Source organism: Culex pipiens, chromosome 3 (genome assembly GCF_016801865.2).
Source record: "Culex pipiens pallens isolate TS chromosome 3, TS_CPP_V2, whole genome shotgun sequence".
NCBI lineage: Eukaryota > Metazoa > Arthropoda > Insecta > Diptera > Culicidae > Culex > Culex pipiens.
Genome location: NC_068939.1, coordinates 179,523,252 through 179,540,835, shown reverse-complemented (window position 1 = coordinate 179,540,835; position 17,584 = coordinate 179,523,252). Strand labels below are relative to the sequence as shown.

The window sequence follows — 17,584 nt, the reverse complement described above, 5'->3', positions numbered from 1 at the left end:
ATAATTGTCCCATGTCATTTTTTGGCGATTTTGAATTTTTGACATTTTGACGAAGAACTTCGTCTTAGGGCTCTATACAGGGTAGCAATCCAAAATTTCGTGGAGCGAAATGTAACGAAAAGAAATTAAACGCGACTGCAAGATTTGCAACAATAATATCTCAACTCCTGTTCAACACACGTAAAAGTGGTACCCACCAAACGAAAGGGGGGATTTTAAGCTTTCTTAATATACCTAATTAATGGCCATGAAATTTAGTTGAAGCACTTAAAAACTGAGTTTAAATTAATAAAACTGCTTCCACACAGCAAGCAAGCACGCACACAACACACACACGCGCACTCTCTCTCTCTTGACTCCGCCCCCAAAGCCTTGCCTGCGTTTGGCCTTGACACAATTTGGCGATTTATTCCTTTTGTGCTGCTGCTTCGCCAAACGCCAAAACGATTTGATATAAAAAGAGGTGCCGTTCCAAAATCAAGTCAATTCAATATTGGACGCCGACCTGGAAGGAGCTCCTGCTGTTGCTGATGCGGGACCGAGGAGGAAACCAGCCACGAGGAATCCACGATCGGACGACGTTGCCATGGAGATTTTGCGGGACGGGACCAAGGAAGGACGCGCGGGGTGACGGATTTCACAGCTCGGCGAGCTGCCTTCACCCTGCTCCCCCAAACCGGTGACGGATTTCACAGCTCGAGGTAGCTGCTCTCACCCGGCAAATTCTTCCATTAGTGATTCTCTATCCAACCTGTCCTTCCCATCCGGGTTGAGGAAGCGGCCAGATTCCGTGCATCGTGTTGCCTAGAGATTTTGCGGGACGGAACCAAGGAAGGACGCGAGGGGTGAAGGAATCCACAGCTACGCAGAAAGCTGCTTTCCCCTTCGCCCTCTTTTTGACAAATTTGACATTTCGGCAGTAGTGGCCACCACCTGGAGTGGCCGGAGGCCCCGGGGGTGTTCCGATAGGGGGAAATTTGCGGAACAATAATATTTGGGTTTTTGAAACTGGAAATGAAATTTGACATTTTGGCAGTAGTGGCCACCACCTGGAGTGGCCGCAGGCCCCGGGGATGTTCCGATAAGGGGACATTTGCGGAACCATAAGAGTTGGGGCAATATGGGTATCAAACTTTAGGGATTTTGATACTGGCCGCAGGCCCCGGGGATGTTCCGATAAGGGGACATTTGCGGAACCGTAAGAGTTGGGGCAATATGGGTATCAAACTTTAGGGATTTTGATACTGGACATGAAATTTGACATTTTGGCAGTAGTGGCCACCACCTGGAGTGGCCGCAGGCCCCGGGGATGTTCCGATAAGAGGACATTTGCGGAACCATAAGAGTTGGGGCAAAATGGGTATCAAACTTTAGGGATTTTGATACTGGACATGAAATTTGACATTTTGGCAGTAGTGGCCACCACCTGGAGTGGCCGCAGGCCCCGGGGATGTTCCGATAAGAGGACATTTGCGGAACCATAAGAGTTGGGGCAAAATGGGTATCAATCTTTAGGGATTTTGATACTGGACATGAAATTTGACATTTTGGCAGTAGTGGCCACCACCTGGAGTGGCCGCAGGCCCCGGGGATGTTCCGATAAGGGGACATTTGCGGAACCATAAGAGTTGGGGCAATATGGGTATCAAACTTTAGGGATTTTGATACTGGACATGAAATTTGACATTTTGGCAGTAGTGGCCACCACCTGGAGTGGCCGCAGGCCCCGGGGATGTTCCGATAAGGGGACATTTGCGGAACCATAAGAGTTGGGGCAATATGGGTATCAAACTTTAGGGATTTTGATACTGGACATGAAATTTGACATTTTGGCAGTAGTGGCCACCACCTGGAGTGGCCGCAGGCCCCGGGGATGTTCCGATAAGGGGACATTTGCGGAACCATAAGAGTTGGGGCAATATGGGTATCAAACTTTAGGGATTTTGATACTGGACATGAAATTTGACATTTTGGCAGTAGTGGCCACCACCTGGAGTGGCCGCAGGCCCCGGGGATGTTCCGATAAGAGGACATTTGCGGAACCATAAGAGTTGGGGCAAAATGGGTATCAATCTTTAGGGATTTTGATACTGGACATGAAATTTGACATTTTGGCAGTAGTGGCCACCACCTGGAGTGGCCGCAGGCCCCGGGGATGTTCCGATAAGGGGACATTTGCGGAACCATAAGAGTTGGGGCAATATGGGTATCAAACTTTAGGGATTTTGATACTGGACACGAAATTTGACATTTTGGCAGTAGTGGCCACCACCTGGAGTGGCCGCAGGCCCCGGGGATGTTCCGATAAGGGGACATTTGCGGAACCATAAGAGTTGGGGCAATATGGGTATCAAACTTTAGGGATTTTGATACTGGACACGAAATTTGACATTTTGGCAGTAGTGGCCACCACCTGGAGTGGCCGCAGGCCCCGGGGATGTTCCGATAAGGGGACATTTGCGGAACCATAAGAGTTGGGGCAATATGGGTATCAAACTTTAGGGATTTTGATACTGGACATGAAATTTGACATTTTGGCAGTAGTGGCCACCACCTGGAGTGGCCGCAGGCCCCGGGGATGTTCCGATAAGGGGACATTTGCGGAACCATAAGAGTTGGGGCAATATGGGTATCAAACTTTAGGGATTTTGATACTGGACATGAAATTTGACATTTTGGCAGTAGTGGCCACCACCTGGAGTGGCCGCAGGCCCCGGGGATGTTCCGATAAGGGGACATTTGCGGAACCATAAGAGTTGGGGCAATATGGGTATCAAACTTTAGGGATTTTGATACTGGACATGAAATTTGACATTTTGGCAGTAGTGGCCACCACCTGGAGTGGCCGCAGGCCCCGGGGATGTTCCGATAAGGGGACATTTGCGGAACCATAAGAGTTGGGGCAATATGGGTATCAAACTTTAGGGATTTTGATACTGGACATGAAATTTGACATTTTGGCAGTAGTGGCCACCACCTGGAGTGGCCGCAGGCCCCGGGGATGTTCCGATAAGGGGACATTTGCGGAACCATAAGAGTTGGGGCAATATGGGTATCAAACTTTAGGGATTTTGATACTGGACATGAAATTTGACATTTTGGCAGTAGTGGCCACCACCTGGAGTGGCCGCAGGCCCCGGGGATGTTCCGATAAGGGGACATTTGCGGAACCATAAGAGTTGGGGCAATATGGGTATCAAACTTTAGGGATTTTGATACTGGACATGAAATTTGACATTTTGGCAGTAGTGGCCACCACCTGGAGTGGCCGCAGGCCCCGGGGATGTTCCGATAAGGGGACATTTGCGGAACCATAAGAGTTGGGGCAATATGGGTATCAAACTTTAGGGATTTTGATACTGGACATGAAATTTGACATTTTGGCAGTAGTGGCCACCACCTGGAGTGGCCGCAGGCCCCGGGGATGTTCCGATAAGGGGACATTTGCGGAACCATAAGAGTTGGGGCAATATGGGTATCAAACTTTAGGGATTTTGATACTGGACATGAAATTTGACATTTTGGCAGTAGTGGCCACCACCTGGAGTGGCCGCAGGCCCCGGGGATGTTCCGATAAGGGGACATTTGCGGAACCATAAGAGTTGGGGCAATATGGGTATCAAACTTTAGGGATTTTGATACTGGACATGAAATTTGACATTTTGGCAGTAGTGGCCACCACCTGGAGTGGCCGCAGGCCCCGGGGATGTTCCGATAAGAGGACATTTGCGGAACCATAAGAGTTGGGGCAAAATGGGTATCAATCTTTAGGGATTTTGATACTGGACATGAAATTTGACATTTTGGCAGTAGTGGCCACCACCTGGAGTGGCCGCAGGCCCCGGGGATGTTCCGATAAGGGGACATTTGCGGAACCATAAGAGTTGGGGCAATATGGGTATCAAACTTTAGGGATTTTGATACTGGACACGAAATTTGACATTTTGGCAGTAGTGGCCACCACCTGGAGTGGCCGCAGGCCCCGGGGATGTTCCGATAAGGGGACATTTGCGGAACCATAAGAGTTGGGGCAATATGGGTATCAAACTTTAGGGATTTTGATACTGGACATGAAATTTGACATTTTGGCAGTAGTGGCCACCACCTGGAGTGGCCGCAGGCCCCGGGGATGTTCCGATAAAAGGACATTTGCGGAACCATAAGAGTTGGGGCAAAATGGGTATCAATCTTTAGGGATTTTGATACTGGACATGAAATTTGACATTTTGGCAGTAGTGGCCACCACCTGGAGTGGCCGCAGGCCCCGGGGATGTTCCGATAAGGGGACATTTGCGGAACCATAAGAGTTGGGGCAATATGGGTATCAAACTTTAGGGATTTTGATACTGGACATGAAATTTGACATTTTGGCAGTAGTGGCCACCACCTGGAGTGGCCGCAGGCCCCGGGGATGTTCCGATAAGGGGACATTTGCGGAACCATAAGAGTTGGGGCAATATGGGTATCAAACTTTAGGGATTTTGATACTGGACATGAAATTTGACATTTTGGCAGTAGTGGCTACCACCTGGAGTGGCCGCAGGCCCCGGGGATGTTCCGATAAGGGGACATTTGCGGAACCATAAGAGTTGGGGCAATATGGGTATCAAACTTTAGGGATTTTGATACTGGACATGAAATTTGACATTTTGGCAGTAGTGGCCACCACCTGGAGTGGCCGGAGGCTCCGGTAGCAGGAGTGTACCTTCCCCCGTTATCCAACGTCAAATTAACATGAGACCATCATTGAGCAGAAATAAATAGATCTTAAGAATTAACTCTTTCGTGATTGATTTTGTGGCCAAGAAACGCAAATAATAATAACTATAAAAATTCATTTACTTTTGTGTCCGAAGTTCTTCGTCATGATGGTTATGCCTGTAGCATTACCACAGCACCTTTTTTAAGTTTAGTTTAACGTATACTTTAACAAAAACACATAAAATCTAGTGCTTTGTTAGGAAACTCATCAAGAACAACACCAAGTCTGTTTGTCCGATCGTTGTACTTCTACGCATAATTGTCCCACCAAGTATTTTCTTTCACTAAATCATTAGTTTGACGAAGTATTGTGTATTGTTTACGTGTTGTATACCAAGAAGATAACTAATAAGAGTGATAAACTGCTAACTGGGATGGTTAGGGACTTATGGGGTGAACAGGGACCCACGGGACAATTATGCGTAGAAACACAAAAAACGGTCGAATAATTTCAATCGCGTTTTTCTCAGTTGCACTTTTTTTAACATGGGACAACTATGCGTAGAACGGCAGCACTGTTAGTATAAAATAAATCATAAAATACCATGGCTAATCTACTTTTTTTTCAAAAAAAACTGAACAACCCAGTACATGTTTTTTTTTTATTATATATGTCAAGGCAAACCAGCTTAAAAATATTTGTACTCGAAATCTGAACAATGTCATCGCTGTTTAGCGGTATAAATTTATTAAAGTCAGGCGATTTTTTTTATTTTCAATAGGTTCGGATTTTTAAGCTTCATTCGATCGTATTATTTCGATCGTAATTTCTTGACTCACGATCGCGAATTCTCGATCGAAATATTACGATCTTAATTTGTCGATGGTAAGTCGTAATTTGTCGATACACTCAAACCCCGGTGGTTTGACACCAACTGTTGTCAAACGAACGGGGTCACTTTTTAGTTTGACACCCCTTTTACACGGAGCTCACACCTCCTACCAAACGTTTGTTTTGATAGTGTGCGTGAGCGCCGTGTAAAAAGTGACAGTTCGGCACTTTTTAGTTTGACTTTGGCCAACCAACGGGGTACAAACTAAAAAAGTGTCAAACGAAAAAGTGACCAACCACCGGGGGTTGATTGTAGTAGATTGAGATCATTCGGTCGTAATTTCTCGATCTACCATCGACAAATTTCGACCGACGATCGAGAAAATCATTTCATTAATTTCAAAAAATTTTAAAATTCATAATTTTCATTAATTACAAAAAAATAAAAATTCATCATTTTTATTAATTTCAAAAAAAATGAAAATTTCAAAAAAATCAAAAATTTACAAATTTCAAAAATTTCTAAAATTTTAAAAAAATTCTGAAATTTTAAGAATGTAAAAATATTTTTTTGAGGTTTTTTTTTATTCAGTCCCTAAAAAACTGAACTTCGAAATTATCTTTTTTTCAATTATAAAAATTTATGAAATTTTTAAATCTTTTAAAAAAATTTTTTTTAAAGATTTTTGATTTTTTTAGAAATTTTTAGAATTTTTGAAACTGGAAATTTTTAAAAATTTTATTTTTTTTAAATTTTTTGGAATTTTTTATTTTTTGAAATTTTTGAAATTTCTCGATCCACGATCGTGATTTCTCAACAGTAAAATTACGACCGTAATTCGTCGATGGTGGATCAAGATTTGTCGATGGTAAGTCGCGGTAAGTCGTACGTGGTGATTATTGCATTCGATCGTAATATTACGATCGTAATTTCTCGACTCACGATCGAGATTTCTCGATCGTAATATTACGATCGTAATTTGTCGATGGTAAGTCGTAATTTGTCGATAGTAGATTGAGATCATTCGATCGTAATTTCTCGATCTACCATCGACAAATTACGACCGACGATCGAGAAAATCTCGATATGGGTTCGAAGCTCGTTTTGACTTTTTTTCATGATTTTCAAAAAAAAAACACAAAAATTTAAAAAACTTCAAAATATTCAAAAAATTAAAAAAAATCAAAAATTGTCAAAAATTTCAAAAAATTTCAAGAATTTCAAAAAAATTCAAAAATTTAAAAAATTTAAAAAAATTTAAAAAAATTTCAGAAATTTAAAAATTTCAAAAATTTTCAAAATTTCCAAAATTTTAAAAATTTCAAAAATTTTAATAATTAAAAAAATAAAAAAGTTCAAATTTTTAAATTATTGAAAGTTTTAAATTTCTTAAATTTTTTGAAATTTTTAAATTTTTTAAAATTTTTGAAGTTTTTGAAATTTTTGATTTCTTTTTAAATTTTTTATTTTTTTTTTGAAATTTTTGAAACTTTTAAAATTTTTGAAATTTTAAAAAATTTTAACATTAAAAAAAATTTGAAGTTTTTGAAATGTTTTGTCATTTTTGATTTTTTTTCAATTATTTAAAGTCTTTGAAATTTTTAAAGTTTTTTTATTTTTTTTATTTGAAATTTTTAAGTTTTTTAAATTGTTTGAAATTAGATTTTTTCAATTTTGTTATTTTTTCACATTAAAAAAAATGAACTTAGATTTTTTTTTAAATATTCCGTTTAAGGCCGTTGCAAATATTTTTCAAAGTTTATGTCGCCCCCTTCTTCAAAGTCGGCCTGAATAATCAGGGGGCAAAAAAAAATCCGAAAACTTCAAAATTTTAATGAAAATGAAAATTTTAATCATCTGAAAACTATTTAAAATACACTTCTTGCGTTTATAATCATATTTAGCATGTTTGAACTCTTTTGAAAACATTTTAAATTTCCATGATATACCAATATACAGTCCCACGAAAAGTTTTTTTCGCGAAAAATAAATTTCCGTCAATACATCGATATTTTGAAAACTAATGATTGGAAAGCAATTAGAAGCGTGTAAAATGCATTTTGAAACACTTTTTTCATCCAAATGTTAAAACCTATGCTTGTTATTTCAATTTTTATATTTTTTTATTTTTTTGCCCCCCCCCCCCCCCCCCCCCTTGATTTTGGTCAGAGCCGAGGGACATAAACTTCAAAAAATATTTGCAACGGCCTAAATGAAAAAAAAAAAAACTAAAAAATGGTATTACAAATTACGATCGTAATTTCTCGATCCACGATCGAGATTTCTCAACAGTCAAATTACGATCGTAATTTCTCGATGGTAAGTCATAATTTGTCGATGGTAGATCGAGATTTGTCGATGGTAAGTTGTAATCTTACTATCGAGAAATCTCGATCGTGAGTCGAGAAATTACGATCGTAATATTACGATCGAATGCAATAATCACCACGATTGCTAGTACCAACCACTAATGTCTTCCTTTTCATATACAAGCGTGGTGATTATTGCATTCGATCGTAATATTTCGATCGTAATTTCTCGACTCACGATCGAGATTTCTCGATCGTAATATTACGATCGTAATTTGTCGATGGTAATTTCTCGATCTACCATTGACAAGTTACGACTGACGATCGAGAAAATCTCGATATGTGTTTCAAAAATTTCAATTTTTTTTTAAAATTTAAAAAATTTCAAAAATTTCAAATTTTTTTTAAAATTTAAAAAATTTCAAAAATTTCAAAAATTTTAAAAATTTTAAAAATTTTAAAAATTTTAAAAATTTTAAAAATTTTAAAAATTTTAAAAATTTTAAAAATTTTAAAAATTTTAAAAATTTTAAAAATTTTAAAAATTTTAAAAATTTTAAAAATTTTAAAACTTTTAAAACTTTTAAAAATTTCAACAATTTTAAAAATTTAAAAAATTTAAAAAATTTAAAAAATTTTAAAAATTTAAAAGATTTAAAAAATTTAAAAAATTTAAAAAAATTAAAAAATTTAAAAAATTTAAAAAATTTAAAAAAATTAAAAAATTTTAAAAATTTTAAAAATTTTAAAAAATTAATTTTTTTTAAAAATGTCAAGAATTTCAAAATTTTTAAAAAATTCTAAAAATTTCTAAAAATTTCGAAAATTTCAAAAATTTTAAAAAATTTAAAAAAATTAAAAATTTTCAAAATTTCCAAATTTCGAAAATTTCAAAAATTTAAAAAAATTAAAAAATTTAATTTTTTTAAAAAATGTCAAGAATTTCAAAAACTTTAAAAATTTCAAAAATTTCAAAAACTTTAAAAATTTCAAAAATTTCAAAAATTTCAAAAATTTCAAAAATTTCAAAAATTTTAAAAATTTTAAAAATTTCAAAAAATTAAAAAAAAATCAAAAATTTCAAAAAATTAAAAATTTTAAAAATTTTAAAATTTCAAAAAATTCAAAAATTTTAAGAATTTTAAAATTTTCAAAAATTTTCAAATTTCAAAAATTTTGAAAATTTCAAAGATTTCAAAATTTTTAAAAATGTCAGGAATTTCAAAATTTTTAAAAATTTCTAAAAATTTCTAAAAATTTTAAAATTTCAAAAATTTTAAAAATTTTTAAAAAAATAAAAATTTCCAAAATTTCACAAATTTACAAATTTTACAAATTTCACAAATTTTATAAATTTAACAAATTTCACAAATTTTACAAATTTTACAAATTTTACAAATTTTACAAATTTCAAAAGTTTAAGTTGTTTTAAAGAATTAAAAAATTAAAAATTAAAAAAAAAATATTTTTTTGAAATTTTTGAATTTTTTAACTTTTTTAAAATTTTTGAAATTTTTAAAATTTTTGAAATTTTTGAAACTTTTAATATGAAGTTTGTTGAAATTTTTTTAAATTCATGATTTTTTAAAAAAAAATTGGAATCTTTAATATCTTTTTCAAAAAAATGGTATTACAAATTACGATCGTAATTTCTCGATCCACGATCGAGATTTCTCAACAGTAAAATTACGATCGTAATTTCTCGATGGTAGATCGAGATTTGTCGATGGTAAGTCGTAATCTTACTATTGAGAAATCTCGATCGTGAGTCGACAAATTATGATCGTAATATTACGATCGAATGCAATAATCACCACGAAGGACTTCGCCGCCCTGGGCTCCTAAGCCGGATACCCATATTTACACAAAGAAATTTTATAGCGCCCGCCGCGGGTTTCGAACCAGCAACCTCTGGATTGTAAGTCCAGTGCGCGGTCCGATTGATCCACACGGGTGGGACCACCCTGTAATATTTGACGAATCTTTTCGCACTCTTCTCTTAGAAAATGCAAAAAAGTAAAGGCGCTTAAGGGGTCTGAGATTTTCAAATAAGTTTCCTCAATTAAGTAAAAGCCTTTCTTTTTTTAAGTTTTTCTATATTTCCCCTCGCATTTACATCGCACAATTGTGCGCCCACCGCGGAAACGGTACCACGTCCTTGACATTGTGCACGTTCAGCACCCACGCCAGATAGCGCTCCAGCCCCAGCCCGAACCCGGCCGTCGGAACCGACCCAAACTTGCGCAGCTCCAGATACCACCCGAGCGCCTCCCGGTCGGGCAGTTTTGCCGCCAACTTGTCGTGATCGCACTCGCGGACACTTCCCCCAACTAGCTCACCGGCGTGGGGGACCAAAAAGTCCAACGCGTCCACCAGCTTTGGGTTGGCGGCGTTTTCCTTCATGTAAAAGGACTTGATCGCTTTGGGCCAACTCGTCACGAAGAGCGGACTTGCAAAGTGGTCAACCAGGAAGAGTTCCTGCTCCTTGTTGATTCCGTCCGCGGGACAAACGGGTGATTTTAGTTTGGTTTTGTGCTGTTGTAGTACTTGCATGGCTTCTTCGAAGGTGATTCGCGGGAATTGTTTGTCCACCCAGGTGAATGATTGTTCTAGGTTTGAATCGGTTGTTAGCTTCCTGACGGAAGTCAAATCATCGGAGGAGGTTTCCAACAGCGATTTCGTTACACACTTGACCATCGATTCGATTCGGTCCGCGAGCGCGTCCAACGAGTCCATAAAGGCTTCCTCGAGTTCGAGCATGTGAAACTCGGCCAGGTGAATCGGGGACTTGGAGTTCTCCGCACGGAACGTCGGTCCAAACGTGTAAACCTTGCCCAGCCCGTGTGCCATCGCTTCCAGGTGAAGCTGGCCGGAGACGGTGAGGAACGTCTGACGATCGAAGTACGCCTGGTCGTGCGGGACGCCCTTTTTGGCCATCTGCTTGAGCAGTCCGTCGTTTGCGGGACGAACCTGGAAGGCTTCTCCCGCGCCCTCGCAGTCGTTGGACGTGATGATTGGCGTGTGGATCTGGATGAAGCCTTCGCGGTCCAGATAATCGTTGAAGCACTTGGTGGCCTGATGCCGCACCCGCAGCGTGGACCCCACCGAACTGACCTGCGGCCGCAGGTGCAAATGGTTCCGGATGTAGTCGGGCGGGTAGGATTTTTTCGGGTAGAACGGGTAGCCTTCTGAAAGGGGGCAGGCGCCAAGTTCCTGCAGGGAGTCGACTTTGAGCTCGAGCTGATTTTTTGGGGTCCGTCCGAGCGTTCCGGTCACGACGACGGACGAGCCGTAGGCCGTGTTCTGGAGCTGCGGTTTGCTGACCACCAGCTGGAGGTTGTGCCCGCAGGTTCCGTCGTTTACGTCCAGGAAGACGTTGTCCTTCATTTTGCGGACCGATTTGACCCAACCCTAAAAGATTAGAATTTTAATTATTTTTGTTGAATTTTGAATATTCAGCTCAGATTTGTTTGAACCTTGACTTGAATTTTGTCTGCCTCGGAATGCACTCCCGCTGCCACATCTTTGACTCGAGTCAAGTGATAAATGCTTCGTAAATTTGTTGACCTAGAAACTCTTATTGAGCTTAAAAGTGCTTTGTACATTTTAGAATTCTTAAACTAAAAAAAAACTATTTTTAAATGCAAATTTCAACGAAATTCTGACGACCGGAATATTTCTGTTTACATCACTTGGGGACTGTGCAAATATTACAAAACGCACAACTTTATTCGGTAAAATTGAAAATGTCGTTCGGTAAAATTAGTTACGTCACCCAAAACGTCAATCTCGTGTGCTGAAAATGAGGCAGTCGTAAACAAACTTCAGTGAACTTTTTCAAAATTTCGTTGATTTTTCAAACTCCACACTCAAAATGTTCAACATAATCCGGCGCGGCATCAGCACCTCGACGGTCGCCGCCGGCAAGCACAACTTCCGCAAGTTTCTGCTGTACAACAAGCGTGGCACGCGCATCTTCAAGAAGCTGCGTGCCGCCAACCCGGACCAGTACCCGGACATGCCGGTGGATAAGCGGGGAGTGCGCGACACCGGCGTGACCACGGCCGATGGGCGGTACGTGGAAATCGCGGCCAAAATTCCCGAACTGATCGTGCCCAACCTGGAGGGGTGCAAGTTTAAGCCGTACGTATCGTATCGGGCGCCGGATGTGATCCAGTCGGAGTTTACCAGCCAGGATCTGTACAATGCGATCTACGCCCAGAAGGTGATTGACGATTTCAAGAGTGGAGCGCTGGAGGAGGATGGATCGCCAAAGGTCCCGTCAGCGGAGGAGACGCTTAGCCCCGACGAGGCTTGGAAAAGGACGCGCAAAACTGGCTCGGATATTTTTTAACGGAACACGGCGTTCAATGTAGATTAAATGTTTATTATAGATCATAGAAGGGAGCCTTAATTTACCGATGACCTTCCAATTTAAGCCATCTGTCTGTACGCCATCAGCTTGCGAACCCAGCGAGTCATCCGTTCATCGTCGTTTCCGAAAAACTGCAAGGAAAAACAAGATAAGACAAAAAACATTCAAATCACCCCTCAAACTCTTACATTGGGATGAAACAGCGGATCTTCCGCCTCGGCTTCCTCCGCCTTCGGTATCTTAATCGTCTGCGAGGCCAAATCAATCACAATACTCCCGGGAGCACCTGCACTTGCCGCCGCCGCCGCCGCCGGCTTCCTCGACGAGACAAACGCCTGCGGGACAAACCCGTCCTCGTCCAGCATGGCCAGCGCCGCCGACTTGTCCTGCTGCTGATCGGGCCGATCTTCCATCGACTTAAACACAAATTCCTTCTCCTTCTTCGATCCCCCCGACGAGCTGCTAGAGCTGGAACTGGACGAATCCGACGAGCTGCTGCTGCTACTCGAACTGCTGCTGACCCGCTTCCTCGAGTGACGTTCCCTTGATGCAGACCGGTTCCGGCTGCTATGATGCTCCCTGCTGCTGGGTTCCTTCGAGTGGCTCTTGTGATGCCGATGGCTACTCGAGCTGCTGCTGCCGTGATGATGGCGCGAAGATCCATGTCGGGACGAGGATGAAGAGCTGGTTACGGCGGAACGTGATTTGGACGATCGGTCCTCCCGGTACGAGTAGGAAGATCCACCGCCGTCCCGGCGGCTGCTGCTCGAATGATACTTGTCTCTGTCGCGGGACTTGGAGCGGGATCGGCGACGGGAGTAGGAGCGGGGCATTGTTTGAGTGGTTTTTTAAAAAAGCCTTTCAAATTTAATGTAAGACTTGGGAGTGTTTTAACGATTTTTATAAACAATTTTAATTGAGCAAACAATTTAAATTTGGCAAACAATCAAGCTTGAAAACTTCAGTTCTATTTTGATTATTTTGTTTCGCACGTTTTGACAGATTTCTTGATGCCGGTGTTGGTCATTTTACCGCACGGAAATTGTACCGACAAATTTTGATGCTGCATGCTTTCAGGGTGCAATTTTTGAGAAAAATATAAAAAATAATTTAAAGTTTTTGAAATATTTTGGATTTACCAAAAAATATATTTTTCATGTTGTATAATTTTTAAATTTTAGATTTTAAACAATATTATATAATTTTTATAACTTAAAAGTTTAGAAAATATTTTGAACTTTTGAATGTATTTATTTTAGTTTTCTATTAATTTTACATTAAATGTAAAAGCTTTAAGAATTTCCATGATTTATTTTCATATTTATTAAATTTATGAATTACTTTTCAATTTCAAGAATTTTATTATATTAGATACAATTTGTAAGCGAGTTGTGGCGCACAGCAACTAGTGTCCAGGGCAACTAGTGTCCAGGGCAAGGTCCAGGGCATTTGTGGAAATACAATGACCCATCCCAGAGGGTCCCGGAGTACCAAACCTTCTTAGCATGGTGCTCCCAGCGAATACAACCAAATCTCGGAGTGTATGGTGGTGTGTCCCCACGCTTCTTCCCTCCCCTGTCGATTCAGAATTGTGTTGTTGTTTGAACACTCCGTGCTCAAACTCAACCCACTTCATCGAATCATGTCTCTGCGATACGAATTTGGGCAGCAGGCCTGGCCGCTTTAACGCTTGTGATGTTTCAATGCATTCTAATGCAATGGCGCACTACAAAATTTTGGTAAATTTTTAATTCAAAGTAGGCTACTTTTGTCATTACAGTAATATTTTTGTGTGTGTATTTAAAAGATCTAAAACTAAAAATCAAAAAAATAAAAACAAACTTAAGATCATATAGAAAAGAAAACCAAACAAACTGACTCTTCAAGAAATTCAAAACAATAGAAGAAAATCTAAAATACTAAATATTTAATAAATTAAAAAATACCAAATACATATTGTATTTAATGTCCAATCTAATCAAACCTCCAGCGTATCCAGGCACTCTGAGATTAGACGTAAAAACCCATTGCCACCAAGCTGCTCGCGGTTGCCACCTAAAGGTTAGTATGCAGATCGGATGGAAAGGGGTCAAGAAACAGCTGTACGAACAGCAGAACAAAGGAGAGGGGGCGATTTCTTGGGGCTTTTCTTCACCCTCTCTGTCTTGCTTGCACTGCCGCTTCCGAAGTGCGTATACCGCTTAACAGGGGTGGGGGGAGGGGGGGAAGGGAAAAAAGTTTCCACGTGGTTTATGGGGGAACCACCCTTGACATAAAGCATCTCAGTCACATCCCAGTCAACTCAATCGGAATTCTGAAACGGAATTCAATTCGAATCGTTTACGCATTATGTTTTAGGACTGGTATGCTCTTCAAAAGAAAGGGGGTCAAGAAACAGCTTTACGAACGGCGGAACAAAATAGAGGGAATGTTTTCTTGGGGCTTTTCTTCGCCCTCTCTGACTTGCTTTCGCTACCGCTGCTGCCCATTTGATTTTTTTCTTGACCGATTACTTCCGAAGTGCGTACCTTACATTAAACGAAACATCCGGTGCGTACACAGAATCGGTTGTTGCGTTTTTTTTATGAAAAAATTCTATAAGGCTTTCTAGTCACAAATTTGCCAACACATTCAAAGTATAGGTCTATTCCCGTACTGCAGAATTCTGCAATTCTGCACAAAAACGGCAGTAGAGCGTTCCTGTACTTTTCTGCAACAAAAGTAACTTTTCTCTCAGGCAGAACTTCTGCAGTGAGAGAGGTAGAAGTTGCAGCAAAACCGTTCCCGTACTTTTCTGCAAGCTCTCTCTTCTCTTTCTTGTTGAAAAGTTACTGCAATTTGGTGTGATGGATGTTGAGTACACGCTTACATAAAATTTGCAAGTTGGGTGAAATCAAGCATTTTATTATTAGTTGTAATAATAAATGATTTTGGGGTAGTTTTTTTATGTCTGGTTTTTTTATGTTAACGATTTCAGGCTTAGTTCAGTCATGTAAATGATAAAGCGATTTTTTTAGTGTTACTATTTTTACCTGATAAAAAAAAAATTGAAAGCTTAAACCATAGTATTACAGCACGGCTAGTACCTCAACTAAAAAAAAGTACTATAAAAACAAATTGTTTTAAAAACTTTTAAAAGACACATTTCTTTTGAGTTTAATAAATTCAAATAAATATTTGTTTAGGAATAATTTTTGATCTTAAATTGATTTTGAATATACTAAATATATGTGTTAAAATAATAGGTAAATTTAATTGGCAAATAATAAATTGTACCTTTAACGGTGCTACCAATTTGTATTCTTATATGAACAAAAAAAAATTAATGTAATTTTGTCGAAATTAAAATTCTGAAACTCTGAAATTCTTGAATTCTTAAATTCTTAAATTCATAAATTCTCAAATTATTAAATTCTTAAGTTCCTAAATTCTTAAATTCTTGAATTCTTCGCCATCTTGAATCATAAAAAACACACATATTTTGAAGTCATATTTTAGGTTAGAAAATAGATGATCTAGAGATTGGAAATTTGGACTGTTTCTATTTTATTTATGTTTGAGTTTTAAAATTTTTGATTTACAGAATTTTTTAATTTTACTTATTTTTGAAATTATAATTTCTTAAATTTTCTATCTTATTATTTTTAACTGTAGCTTTTGAATTTTTGGTGTTCTGAACTCATAAATATTCAAACTTTTGATTTTTTATTTCGATTTTGTTTTCAACCTTAATTATTTGATTTTTTAAGCTTTGAATTTGTGATTTATTATTCTTTTTTTATTTTTCATTTTTAAAATCTGATATATGTTTTTTGAAAGTTTCTCAATTTGAAAATATTAGTATTTTTTAAATATTTTTAATTATGGATTTTGTAATTTCCTGATTTCCTAATTTAAGTGTTTAAAATTTTTTGAGATTTTGATTCATTTTTTTTAAATTTTGTCAATTTTGCTGCGTCACCGTTGTTCTTTCGTGTGACATCCAGACATAATTCATTTATTTTATTATGAATTTCTAGTTACTTAATAAATAATACATCCTTGATTTTTCAAATAAAATGTTGTACTGCATACACAATAATATCCTCGTTATAGAGGTAAACTTAACTTAAGAATTCTTTCATTGCTTTTTTTGTGAACCATTTTTTTAATATTTTGAAATAATTAAACAACTTTAATACCCAATTTGAGTAAATCCACTCAGCTGTGTACAATATTGCAGAAAAAGTACTGGAACGCGCTACCCAGGCAAAAGTTTTGCGGTTTCTCTCCTTACAGAACTTCTGCAAAAGAGAGAGATGAAGAGAGCGAGCTGAAAAGTACGGGAACGTGCTGCAAAAAAGTGACTTTGCTGGCTGCAGAATTCTGCAGAAGCTGCAGAAATTCTGCAATTCTGCAAGTACGGGAATAGACCTTATGTTTACATGACAGCTGGACTAGCAGCTGGACGTTTGTTTGCATCAGGTTTCCTATCTCTTTCTAGCAAAAGTTTTTTGTCAGGCGACTTCTAGCTGGTTTTTTTGACTGGCTGCCCGATATGTCAGCCAACATACTTCGCAGGGCTGTGACAGCTACAGCTCGATCATTGTTTCACTCAAAATAATCCACACGTTGATGTTACCTGAAAAATCATGTAACCATCATGTGGTTGTTGTCAAAGCCGTCCTTACTTTCAAAAATCGAATTTTGGCTCCATTTTTTGAAAATCTGTGTATATCTGTGTCAAAATTTAAAAGTCCGTGTTTGTCTGTGTTTCACAAAATGTCTGGACACAATTTCAAAAGTCTGTGAAACACCGACAAATCTGTGTACCTGGCATCCCTGAACTAGATCGAGATCACCAAGGCAAGGACGATCCCAGGCCCGGATGAGACGATCCTGAAGCTGCATGCAGCATCTACACCAGATGGTTCTCGCTGGCCATTCCGTTCCGCGTTGTATCGTTTCGATTTGCTGGCATTCAGCAGGTTTCGGCTGATTGCTTCCTGATGGTGAAGGCTTAAAGCTTGTGAAAAAGTAAATTTAAATTATTTTAGGAAATTTACTGTAAATAATAAACAATGAATACAAAATAAAAATAAACTATTTATTGTTATCTTAACCTTATTACATTAAATAAATAAATAAAAAGCAAAATGCAATTGCATCAGAACACTGTGACGAGGAGTTCGTCATTTTTGAATTAAATTATATTTTTTTCACTGGGCCTAGAAAGCCTTATGGGGTCACACAGGGTCTCAGTTGATTCATCAATCACAGGTAAATTTAAATTGTTTTATTTTTCGATACCTATTTCGCCCAAATATAAAAAGCGATCAGAAATTGTTCTCTGACGTGCTTTGTATGGCTGTATGCTAAAGTTTACT

General features: G+C 38.5%; 3 protein-coding genes across 3 annotated transcripts; 1 reads left to right on the top strand and 2 right to left on the bottom strand.

Annotated features, from left to right (window-relative positions):
- Positions 1-9,813: 9,813 nt before the first annotated feature.
- On the bottom strand, positions 9,814-11,598 carry LOC120427009 (probable asparagine--tRNA ligase, mitochondrial). The gene is made up of 2 exons (XM_039591829.2): positions 11,320-11,598; positions 9,814-11,254 (listed from the first exon to the last, which is right to left on the bottom strand). Exons 1-2 carry the CDS (start codon positions 11,446-11,448, stop codon positions 9,956-9,958), a joined length of 1,428 nt encoding a protein of 475 aa, XP_039447763.1. The 5' UTR covers positions 11,449-11,598; the 3' UTR covers positions 9,814-9,955.
- On the top strand, positions 11,591-12,246 carry LOC120427011 (39S ribosomal protein L41, mitochondrial). The gene has a single exon (XM_039591831.2). It carries the CDS (start codon positions 11,718-11,720, stop codon positions 12,195-12,197), a length of 480 nt encoding a protein of 159 aa, XP_039447765.1. The 5' UTR covers positions 11,591-11,717; the 3' UTR covers positions 12,198-12,246.
- LOC120427010 (uncharacterized protein DDB_G0271670) lies at positions 12,210-13,187 on the bottom strand. Its single transcript, XM_039591830.2, has 2 exons — positions 12,407-13,187; positions 12,210-12,349 (listed from the first exon to the last, which is right to left on the bottom strand). The coding sequence occupies exons 1-2, from the start codon at positions 13,049-13,051 to the stop codon at positions 12,278-12,280; spliced, it is 717 nt and encodes a 238-aa protein (XP_039447764.1). The 5' UTR covers positions 13,052-13,187; the 3' UTR covers positions 12,210-12,277.
- Between the last annotated feature and the right edge of the window lie 4,397 nt (positions 13,188-17,584).

Coding starts and splice junctions, on each gene's coding strand:
- LOC120427010 (XM_039591830.2), bottom strand. CDS start 13,051: ATGCCCCGCTCCTACTCCCGTCGCCGATCCCGCTCCAAGTCCCGCGAC. Junction 12,350..12,406: donor ATCCGCTGTTTCATCCCAAT/GTAAGAGTTTGA, acceptor TTTTCCTTGCAG/TTTTTCGGAAACGACGATGA.
- LOC120427009 (XM_039591829.2), bottom strand. CDS start 11,448: ATGTACAAAGCACTTTTAAGCTCAATAAGAGTTTCTAGGTCAACAAAT. Junction 11,255..11,319: donor CAGACAAAATTCAAGTCAAG/GTTCAAACAAAT, acceptor CTAATCTTTTAG/GGTTGGGTCAAATCGGTCCG.
- LOC120427011 (XM_039591831.2), top strand. CDS start 11,718: ATGTTCAACATAATCCGGCGCGGCATCAGCACCTCGACGGTCGCCGCC.